Source organism: Dermacentor albipictus, chromosome 5 (genome assembly GCF_038994185.2).
Source record: "Dermacentor albipictus isolate Rhodes 1998 colony chromosome 5, USDA_Dalb.pri_finalv2, whole genome shotgun sequence".
Classification (NCBI taxonomy): domain Eukaryota; kingdom Metazoa; phylum Arthropoda; class Arachnida; order Ixodida; family Ixodidae; genus Dermacentor; species Dermacentor albipictus.
Window position 1 is genome coordinate 6,719,965 of NC_091825.1, and position 12,031 is coordinate 6,731,995.

General features: G+C 46.5%; 1 protein-coding gene across 4 annotated transcripts in view; it reads left to right on the forward strand.

The window, feature by feature from the left end:
• Nucleotides 1-8,737, forward strand: part of LOC135917173 (uncharacterized) — a 283,550-nt gene extending 274,813 nt beyond the window's left edge. For all 4 annotated transcript variants that reach the window (XM_065450680.1, XM_065450681.1, XM_065450678.1 and 1 more), the window contains one exon: nt 8,606-8,737. Coding sequence is in view for 1 of the 4 variants with exons in the window: in XM_065450678.1 (XP_065306750.1) it covers nt 8,606-8,656 (51 nt within the window). In the remaining 3 variants the exon portion in view is untranslated. The remainder of the gene's footprint in view (nt 1-8,605) is intronic.
• The last annotated feature ends 3,294 nt before the right edge of the window (nt 8,738-12,031 follow it).

Here is a 12,031-nt window from a genome sequence, read left to right on the forward strand (position 1 = left end):
ATTCCATGGAATTCAAGGTTCAGCTTTCTGCTCCTCCATTCAAGATCATTGACGTCACTTCGCAACGTTTCATTTTCTTCTTTTTTTCCGACCTTTCTCTCCAAAATTTCCAATCTCTTTTGAATATCTTTTGTCTCTTTTTCCTGGGTAGCTAGCCTGTCTAGTACTTCATCATACTTTTCTGACATTAGCTCTGCAGCTGTTTCAATGCTAGCTACAGTGTCTTTAAGCGGCATCAGCTCGTCTAATTTTCCATTTATAGTAACGAGTAGGGTTTTAATGTCGGCTATCTCGTCATCAGACAGCTTTTCCCCTTGGTTGTCTCCTTTGCCGCTTCCATTTTTGCATGTGGGGCATAGCCATTTCTGCTTGGCTGACTCCGATTTACTTTTGTACTGCTTTACGGTAAGCCCAGCACAGGTTCCGAGATGGTACAATTTGTTGCATACAGTACATTTGGCAGACATTTCCTCGGGCGTAAACTTGTTATTGCATGAGGAACAAAAATCTGTCGACATCGTGGGTTCAAGACAGTAGCTTCAAGCAAAACAAGAACAACAACAAAAAAACGACAATAGCACAATACTAGGGCGGCGGCAGAGGCAGCAAGCAGCACATATTCTTAAAATCAATCACAAGTAACGACACCAACCTGCGAAAAAGCAGAGCGGTGTTCAAGCGATGGCCTTTCGTGCTGCCGCTGCCGCCGAGTGCTGGTAGATCCGAGCAGTCCGTCTTATATCTTCAGAGAAGGTCGCTTGTCGCGCCGCGGGTGGTTCCAGGCAGTTAGCAGATCGAGGTAGATCTGCCGCACTTGCGCAGTCGGGTTCCTTCGTCAGGTTCAGCGTGGGCAACCGAGCCGCAGTGGAGACGAAACTGCGAAAAAGCAGAGCGGTGTTCAAGCGATGGCCTTTTGTGCTGCCGCTACCGCCGAGTAATGAGCTTCCCTTTGAGTTATCATAAATGGTTTCTTTCCTGATTTCGTTTTTTCCTCTTAAGTAGTTACTCATGGCAGGTTTCTTTTCCATTGCCGCTACCCATGAGATTAATTCAGCTTCTCTGACTTTCCGCTTGACCTTTGTTGTTGTGTTGTCCACCCTACGGGCCGCATACATGCTGGTAAGCTTCCTAGTTCTTTTCCTCCACTGTGAATCAATGTTTTTCCTGTACAGATACCTGAACACTCTCCCAGCCCATATACTTTCTTCCATATTCCTCAGCCGTTCTTCATACTCAATTTTACTGCGAGCTTCCCTGACTTCAAAACTAGTCCAGCCCATATCACCCTGAACAGCTTCATCTGTAGTCTTCCCGTGAGCGCCCAATGCGAGGCGACCCACTAACCTTTGGTTCCCGTCGAGTCCTGATTGTACCCCTGATTTATAGCAAACAACCGCATTTGCAAAAGTAAGTCCTGGAACCATTACACCTTTCCACATACCTCGGAGGACCTCGTACCTATTGTATCCCCATAGCGATCTGTGCTTCATTATGGCTGCATTTCTCTTCCCCTTTACTGTTATGGTTTTTTCCTGTGTTTCCATATATCCATTGCCTTCGTTTATCCATACACCAAGGTATTTATATTCTATTACCCGAGGTATTTCTTGGCCCTGTATCTCCGCTGTCTGTTCACTGCTTTCATTGAATACCATAACACCTGATTTTCTAGCACAAAACTTCAAACCTAAATCGTTGCCTTCCTGTCCACAGATATTAGCCAGACGTTGCAAATCACTTTGCTTGTTAGCTAGCAACACAATGTCGTCCGCATAAAATAAACCTGGGAGTTGCTGCTCTATTACTGTACCCGCCTGTTTGTATGAGAGATTAAACCCGATATTACTTCCTTCTAGCGCCCTCTCCATCCTCACCATGTACATCATAAACAACAGCGGGGATAAAGGGCACCCCTGCCTCAGTCCCTTGTTGATATGAACTTTCTCCTCGCTCCTCATCCCTTCCCATTCGACGCAAACGGTATTTTCTAGGTAAATCTCTCTCAAAAGCTGTATACAATCGTTACCTAAGCCTTCCCCTTCGAGGATATCCCACAATATGTTGCGGTCGACGTTGTCGTAGGCTCCTCTAATGTCTAAAAAGGCCACATACAACGGTCTGCTTTCTGCTTTTGATATTTCAATACACTGAGTAAGAACAAACAAGTTGTCGTCCAAACGCCTACCTATTCTGAAGCCATTCTGAAGCTCTCCCAAAATGCCATTATTCTCTGTCCATGCTTGAAGCTTTAATTTGATTGCCTGCATTGCTAGCCTCTATATTACCGATGTAATGGTCAACCGTCTGTACGAGTGCATTCTGTCTTTCTCCCCCTTTCCTTTATAAATAAAATTCATTCTACTTTGTCGCCAACTGTCTGGTATTCGTCTATCTTTTAAAGTTCTTTCCACTGCTTTCACCAGAGCTTCCTTACTTTTTGGTCCTAGTTCATTTATCAGCCTAATGGGAACCTCGTCTAGCCCTGTGGCTGTACGCTTAGGAATTTTCTCTTCCGCTTTCTTCCAGTTTAAAATTGTTAGCACCAGCTGCTTTTCCCCTTGGGTCTGTTTCATGCTCTTTTTTTCAACAAGTATAACCTCGTCATTGCCTTGGAAAGATTCGGCTGTTGCTTTTCGGATGTAATTTATTGCCGCTTCTCCTTCCAGTCTGTTTTCATCTTCGTCTAGGATATGTTGTATTGTTCTTGACTTCCTGCCTAATAATTTTATGTGGTTCCAAAATATTCTAGGTGTGGCCTTTTGTTCCTCACGTATTTCTGACAACCAACGTTCACTTTCACCTTTTAATTTTGCTTGCACCAGTATTTGAACCATAGACTTTTTCACCCGGTATATTTCCCATTTACTAGTTACTTCATCCTGTGGCAACTGCGCCTTCTCTGCCTGCCTGTGCTCTCGAGATGCTTTCTGTCGTTCGGCGATCGCTTCTCGTATCTCCTTGTTCCACCAGATTTTCGATTTCTTTTTTCCTTTCCAACGAACATGTTGGTTCTCTTTCCGTATTTCTCTCTTTATTACACTTATAAGCTCACCATATTCCCACTCTTGGCCATTTGCGAAGTTCTTCCTCAACTCTAGTGACTGTATTTGCTATTTGTTCAGCGTTCAGATTTGGACTGGCCATTTTGCTCTCCTTGCTCTCTTTCCCAACTACATATCCCATTTTCAATATGATGCGTTTATGGTCACTCCCTATGCTGTTAAACCCTTCCTCATCGATGACCATTTCTCTCAACTTATCATGAATTCCTTCTGTCATCAGACAGTAATCAATGGTCGATTGCCGGTTTCCCACTTCCCACGTGATTTGTCCTTCACACTTAGGCCCTGTATTCACGATCACGAGGTTATTTTGCTCACAAAAGTCCAGCATTGACTTTCCGTTATTGTCGGTATAGCTATCTAAATCCTGTATGTGGGCATTCATGTCACCTAATAGGACAATTTCAGCACCACTCCCGAAACCCTTAATATCAGCGCTTATGCATTCCACTAACTCTTTATTCTTCTCTGTCCAATTTTTTCCGATCCACAAATACGTAACGCCCAGCCAAGTTTCTTTCCCACTCATTGTACCTGATAACCAAAGATGCTCTTGACATTGTGAATTTTACTCTTTTCCATTTGGCTCCCTGATGGATGAGCGTTCCGACTCCCCCTCCCTTTCTTTCCGACTTAGTTCTGTTGCACCCTTCCCAAACATAACTGTCAATAACTGGTGGCTCTACTGAGTCTCTAAGGTGCGTTTCTGTAACCGCATACACCCCTATTTGTTCTCTGTGTAACTGCTCCTCAATCTCTGCCCACTTTTCCTTTCTTCTGCCGCCCTGCATGTTTATGTAACCTATTGCATGGCGAGGTCTTTTTCTTGTTTTCCTCCTTTTTCTATTACCGACGGCGATGCTCTTCTGATGTTCCCATAGGGGAGCTCCTTCATTACTATCTACTCTGACCTCACTCTGACATTACTATCTACTCTGGGCCCGCTGGTCGCGGCGCCACCTGTCGTCTCGCAGTAGAACTACAGGGTGCGCCCCGCCGCGCCCGAACATACTATGGACGCGCCGGCGGGCGCAGTGTCAACACCTCAGTATATTCGTACACCGTGGTTGGGGCTCTTGGGTCCCTCTTCCATTCAGAACGCGCAGCGAAGACGAACGAAGACAGCAGCAAGAGGGCGTTCAACCAGCGCGCCCGGCGCTCGCGTTTACGGCGAAGCGTTCGTTGAGAGCGACGTTGCATAAGTGGGACAGTCAAAAGTCGCGAATGGGATTCTCTGGATCGTCTTCAGACTCGGTTCGGCCGAAGAGTTTGGCGGCGTATGACTCGACAGGCTGTAGTCGCGGGCCCGCCGCGATGTTCCGCTCGCTTTTACTTCCCCTCTCCCGCTCGCTCCGAGAAGCCGCTGCGAAACCTGCCATTATGTTTCATGCTTTCCTTCTTACCCTCGAAAGTTTTAGAAAAGTGTTGTTGTGTGATTTCATGTCACAAGTACAGTGTCTGTATCAGCTGCACAGAATTTGATTAAAAAAAAAGTGAATTTTGTAAGGATAACGAGCAATAAAAACAGCGCTAAACGACGGGACGAGTGAAGGGACACAGACAACGGCGCTGACTAACAACCAAAGTGTGTTTATTCCGTCAGTCAGCATATATACGCTCCGCCGCTATCTGAAACCACAGAATCTACAGGATAGGGCATGCGCAGGGGGAATGCAATTAATGTGATAAGAAGGCAATCTCCTTTGGAAGGAGAGAAATGGACGGGAGGCTTACACATGCGTCACCACTAACGTGAATGTGGAAGGCTTCGGATGTAAGGCGTGCGCGGTCATCACGATATTTTGACAGATAGGATACACCTTCGAAGGATGGCTTGCAGCCGCATTCATTGCAATGTAGTGACAACTGACTATCTTTTGCCCGTTTTTGAAATTTGTTGAAGTGCTCGCGCATGCGGTCGTTGATGCAACGCCCCGTTTGGCCGATATAAAAACGCTTGCATGAAAGAGGGATCTTGTAAACCACACAGTCACATATGTTCACCATATGTCACACCATATGTTCACCAGGTTGCGCACAACCTCAAAAAGGTTGTCAGTAGGGCAGGCGTCAGGTTGCTGTTTACTGCCAAAAATAAGTTAGGTAGCCTGTGCCACCAAGTCAATAGGGTAAGCAATAACAACAAAAAAAGTTGTAAAAAACAGCACAGACAGAGGTTTGTTGCTGACTGTTGTGACTGTGTGGTTTACAAGATCCTTCTTTCATGCAAGCGTTTTTATATCGGCCAAACGGGGCGTTGCATCAACGACCGCATGCGCGAGCACTTCAACAAATTTCAAAAACGGGCAAAAGAATGTCAGTTGTCACTACATTGCAATGAATGCGGCTGCAAGCCATCCTTCGAAGGCGTAACCTATCTGTCAAAATATCGTGATGACCGCGCACGCCTTATATCCGAAGCCTTCCATATTCACGTTAGTGGTGACGCATGTGTAAGCCTCCCGTCCATTTCTCTCCTTCCAAAGGAGATTGCCTTCTTATCACATTAATTGCATTCCCCCTGCGCATGCCCTATCCTGTAGATTCTGTGGTTTCAGATAGCGGCGGAGCGTATATATGCTGACTGACGGAATAAACACACTTTGGTTGTTAGTCAGCGCCGTTGTCTGTGTCCCTTCACTCGTCCCGTCGTTTAGCGCTGTTTTTATAGCTCGTAATCATGAACCAACCAGCCCAAATGCGTACTCCTTTGTAAGGATACTTCCCGATCGAGATTCTATGAAGTTATGTCTTTTTGTGATTACGAGGAACTCGGTAGCGCGAAAAATATGGCAGATAAGAAATAACTATATCCTTAATAATCCCGTAATTAGTACTTATAGAGGAAGCACTTCAATTCGAGAATTGAGGACTCAAATTCATATTGTTAACTCAATAAAAACTTCTTAAACAATATCGCTTTTGGTGCTACAACCTACAGTACTTTGGCCCTGCGGGCGGCGCCCAGTATATGTCAGCAGCGAAAGAAATATGAAATAGTGAACCAGTGACGTTGATCCCTTAATCCTCTCCATTGCGAGTGCAGACCAACAGTAGTGCAAGCTTTCGCTGGCACGGGCTTCATCGCGGCCTTTTCTCTCTTTTTTTATGGTGACGCCAAGAATCGACGCGATGCGTGCTCTATTCTGTCCCCAATCTTGCGGTGGTACCGCAGCTCGGATAATCACGTTTGTCCGTATAACAGCAAATGAAAACAAGGCTTTATTGATCAGAATGAAGAGAACTCGTAATTGCCATAGCATTGGCGCCCGCGCAGCGGGGAGGCAGGTAGCGTTTTCTAATACGGGAGGGAGATCAGCGTCACTGACAAACAACATAATTTTCGTTTTTGTTCAGGGCTGCCCACAGACAAAATATTGCGTGCCATAGTACCTGCGACGATTTTTGTGAAGTTGTTGTTGGGCAAGATATGAATGTCGGGCTTCAGTTTTGCAAATGCAATATTGCCGCTAAAATTGGTAATTAAAACTTTAGTATAAAGATATTTTTTGTTACTTGTGACGTGAGTCATGTTTTCCACGATGCCGCATTTGTATTGGCTGCCAAGCCTTAAAGTCTCACAGAAGATGTGCATATGGGCTTATCACACGTTATCAGTGCAGCACTGTGTGTTATTTGGCGCAGGAAAAACAGCCTGTATATCTGCTGCATTCGCGATCTCTGGGAAAGAAATCGAAGGAGAGGGGGACCCGGGGAACGTGCGCGGTATCCAAGGCGGCTGTACTGGTGCTAAAACCCAGAAATTGTCGATATCCTCGCCTTCCTCGACTACATCAGGGGGGGGGGGGGAGAGAAGACCTATGGATCCCGGGTGCCAGACGACCTAGCTACGCCACTGATTGTTCGCCAAGCACAGCTGTGCACTTTCTGTTAAGCTGTGGCAGAGAAGGACTCTGACTGTGGGCAGTATCTTATAAGGAGATCCAAAGAACGAAATTGTTATTGCAAAGGGCTGCTACTGTAGAATACTTAATGACAAAGAAAAAGAAATTGAGCTGCTCCGTGCGCTTAAGATTTCTCTGCAAAGCGATGCCATTTCTGAATGAGATTTAGGTAAGAATAATGCAAGACAAACTTCGCTACTAAATGTCTTCGGTGCGGCTTTTACCAACGGATTAAGGCAAACGTGCAGTGTTAGGACCTGCACAGTTGAAACTAGCTGTATTGTAATTAGGCAAGTGCCTTAACAAGAAGTCGTTTAGAAGCGTCAGTAAGCCTAGCACTTATTCACGCTACTCGTGGTTTCAACGCACAAACGACGAGACTAGGTACTTTGATTCCTAATGCGCAACTATTTACAATATGTTAAAATGCTGCAATCACCGGTCCTGATATTCTTACCATGGTCGAAATATGAAAAGAAAACTTTATAATTCGATTAAGAAAAGAAATAAAACGTATTGGTGCAAAAACAACATACAAGCACGATCATTTATTCATCATGCAAAATAAGCGGAGCGAAATACAGACAGCAGAGAGGCGTCCGGTCAAGAATAGTCCACCATCCACAATGCAAGAAGTTTGTTAAAAGCATGACACTGATACATTAAGCATAAAGAAATAACATCAAACGTGATAGATATGCATTGGGGGGCAGGAAACAAACACCAGCCCACGGATGGCAATAAACACAGAATGCATCATCGATTGTTTCTATAAACAAGAAAGGGTAAAGCATAAGCATTTCATAGCACATGGCTAAACAACTCTCGAACGAACACAAGTAGCCACATCACAAATACAGCAATTTTTTTAAATGGCTTGTTAGAGATACCACCATTTTACTTCTTCAGCTGTTACTTGCAACACGTGTTCGGCATCGTTGTCCCACCCCACCACTTAAACTAAAGATCCCAGCATTCGAAGAATAGCGCAGCACATGCACAGAACGCACCCGTTCACTCAGCTCGCCTCGCGCTGCGCACGCGTTTTGGTACGCTAACGATGCCCTCTGTGGCACAGTGGCGCCGCCTCGCGGCACCTTTGGGCAGCATATGAACCTCTCCCATAGCGTGACGGCTGAGTTTCGTGACCAGAAAAACATGGAAGGGCTCTGGTGCTACACAGGAAGCCGATACGAAACGGCACCATTACCGACATGGTTTCCCCTTTCGGGAAACCTTCTTAGCAATTGCTACGATTGGCTGGATGTCTCATTTTCCCTTTATTAATTACTTCTCTCCACCTTTCGACTTTTCGCAGAACGATTACGTCAAACTCTTGCCTTTGCTTCGAGTTGTTGATAGTTGGACTTGGCCCTGCCATCTGCTACCCACCTGGTTAGCCCAGATGGTAGCATGGCAGCCCTACAAATGCGGTGGTTCTGGGCTGTAGTCCCGGAACAGCACCATCTTTTCTTCAACTGCGAGGGTTTCCTAACGAGGAACCAGTATGTGCTTCCTTTGTAGCAATTGCTACGATTGAGTGTATGTCTCATTTTGTTTTTATTAGTTAATCAGACTCCTTGCTAAAATCTAATGTCTAATATGCTTCCCTTCTTACAATGCAACATGTCTCTGCAGGATTGCCACAAGGACTACAAGAGCCTCGTCGGTCCGGAGCACGAAGACTGACCAGACTGAAAAAAAGATGGCAGCCGCGCAGCTGTGAGGATTTTACTGAGTGTGCGCGCAATAAAACGCGTCGGAGTTCTCGGTCATGTTCCAAAGCGCATGCTGAAACTGTCGCGTAAAAGAAAAATTGTCTGCATCAAGGCGTATGGCTAAAGTCATCCAGTGAGTATGGATCCAGGCGTGCTAGTTTCGACGCGCCCATCTCTTTTCTGGATATCTGTAAGAATACTGCGCCGCTTATCGCAAGTCTCCTCCACTTGCTCCACAAATCTCGGACAGCGGCGCTGCGTGAACGCGCATTTCTGTGCACAGCACTGTTACGCAACTGAGAACGCCCCGTTTAATATGCTTTTTGTGATGAGACATCTAGCGTAGGTGTTCGAGAAGCACATGCGACACAGCGCTATATTCTGCTGAATCTCTACAGTGCTGAAACATGGAATGCGTCCTTGAAAGTGCCTGAAACTGAGCTTGCTGGTATTGATCCACGGCTAAAAAAAAACAGCGCCAGAGAAACACGGGACAAGAAAGACCAGATAGGACGAGTACTGACTAACAACACGTTAATTTATTTTGCTCGCACTAAAGTATGCGCCCGGGAGAAACGAGGCTAAGCCGCCGGAGAGTAACCTCCCTCGCCTCAGCCCCGCAGGAGAGTAGCTCGCACGCGCGAAATTCAGCGCCGGCTTGCCCTCTTTCACTCGCACGTGCGGCGACCATTTTATCGCCCTTGGACCTAATGCGGAACGTGAGGGCTACGCCGATGGCAGAAATGCGTCTGGAGTGTCCTATAATTGCCATCGAAATAAAATGCGAGAATCAAAAACATGCACAATGGCTGCAAACATCAAGCACGGCAGGCGGCTTTGTGTCACCGCCGCGTTTCAAGCGGGGCCGCCAATAAGTCGGCACTTGCGTCGTCGCCTAGCCTATGGGCGGCGGCCAGATGCGTAGGCGTGCCCACCGGCGTAGTTCACTGCTTCTCCGCGGCAGAGGGAGTGGCGCTGTGGTCCGAGGGCTGTCGCAAAACGAGCGTCGGCTGCTACTGAGTCTTGTTATTCTTATTATGCACCTGTCATATTTAAAATAATTGCTGTTCCCAGCAAAACCCGAAATAAGATTAATAAATTATGTTGAGAGAGAGAGAGCATAAATGTGCGAGGTTTTGTGCTGCATTGAGGAATCTTCAAAATCGGTCATTTATATCATCTGTCAACACGGCGCGGTGCACTGCGCTCACAGTCACGGTAGTTCTCCTACAATTCACATTTCGGAAGTCTGGCTGAGAATACCAGGCGTTTTAAGATTCGAGACACACAGCAAGTGTTCTTGCGCCGAAGAAAACTCGCCAGAGGGGCACTACTTTTCGGAAACGATTTCGGAAAGTAAACTCAGTTAAGTTCAGTAAAGTCATTGCGCTACACCGAGGGGCGGCGTCGTTGGGTATGCGTGGTTCGCAATAATTTTTCCTTCAAAGACGGTCGACGCCGGGTTTTCTGCTTCACCTATCGCATTCACCTATGCATGCTCACTGACCTGGAGTGGCAAAGCAGAAGGCTGGGTCTGAAAATTAATCTGCAGAAAACTAAAGTAATGTTTAAAAGTCTCGGAAGAGAACTGCAGTTTACGATAGGTACCGAGGCACTGGAAGTGGTAAGGGAATACATCTACTTAGGGCAGGTAGTGACCACGGATACGGATCATGAGACTGAAATAACCAGAAGAATAAGAATGGTCTGGGGTGCGTTGGGCAGGCATTCTGAAATCATGAACAGCAGGTTTCCACTATCCCTCAAGAAAAAGTGTATAACAGCTGTGTCTTACCAGTACTCACGTATGGGGCAGAAACCTGGAGGCTTACGAAAAGGGTTCTGATTAAATTGAGGACGACGCAACGAGCTATGGAAAGAAGAATGAAGGGTGTAACGTTAAGGGATAAGAAAAGAGCAGATTGGGTGAGGGAACAAACGCGGGTTAATGACATCTTAGTTGAAATCAAGAAAAAGAAATGGGCATGGGCAGGTGATCTAATGGGGACGGAAGACAACCGATGGTAATTAAGGGTTACGGACTGGATTCCAAGGGAAGGGAAGCGTAGCAGGGGGCGGCAGAAAGTTAGGTGGGCGGATGACATTAAGAAGTTTGCAGGGACAACATGGCCACAATAAGTACATGACCAGGGTAGTTGGAGAAGTATGGGAGAGGCCTGCCTGCAGTGGGCGTAACCAGGCTGATGATGATTGCACCAAGGCCGCAGCGGCCACTAGTCACGGGGCTCTGCCGCAGTGCCACGTGTGTCGCACGGCAGGCGCCGAGCATCGCGTTACGCCCTCGAGTGACGCAGGATGCCAGCGCTCGTGTGCTCAGCACAATGCGGGAGGCTAGTGTGTTCCACCATCGTTGCTCAAGACGAGGCATCTCACGAGCATCGGCGCAAGGTGGCCGCTGAGCTCGTGCTGCCTTTTTCTGCACGACATCTGCCGTACCTAAAAGTGCTCGATACAACGCCGAACTCGGCCCATGGCGAGATTGACACTGGCCTCCCGTTGGCCGACATGAATGGCCGACCCGTCCAAGGGTAGTTACGGTAGGACCACGCTTGCCAGGTGATAATTAGCGAAATTTAGTGTGCCATTAATTTATTATTTTTATACCAGGTGTTCTTTTAGCTGCTAGAAAATTAAAAAATTGCCTGCGGGAGAGCATAATTCTAACCCTTGAGCTAAATTACACGATGAGGCGGCCACTACCTCTACGAGAAATCAAAACGCAAAATTCAAAAATTAACATAACTGCACTAATTAACCTTTTAAATAACTACCTTAAGGCGCATATCAAGCGCGTGAGTTATAATAATAATAATTACCATAATTACACTAATCAAATTTGGAATAAATTACCTTAGTCTCGCAACTTAAGTTGGACCCTTACACACTGGGCTCCGTCGGAACACAGCAATGCTCAGTCATCTCTCCAGTACTATTTAACATAGTGATGAAGCGACTCGCCGACAAACTACGAGACATCCCGAACGTAAACTGCGCTTTATACGCAGATGACATCACCATCTGGAGCCCGGGAGGCTCCCTGGCAGATACAGTCTGCCCTGCATGGAAGACTACCTACTAGACACAGGAATGAAACTATCCTCCAAGAAATGGGAATTCTTACTATTTCGTAAGACTTGCCAAGGAGTCCGCTACCTAATCCCTCTAGACGAACTTCCGATCACACTACACACAAGAGACGGACAACAGATTCCGCAAGTCGACCACATACGCATGCTTGGGCTCCTAATCGAAGCCACCGGATGCCACGGACACACGATCAAACACTTAACCGCCAAAACCAATAACATGATCAGACTCATCCACA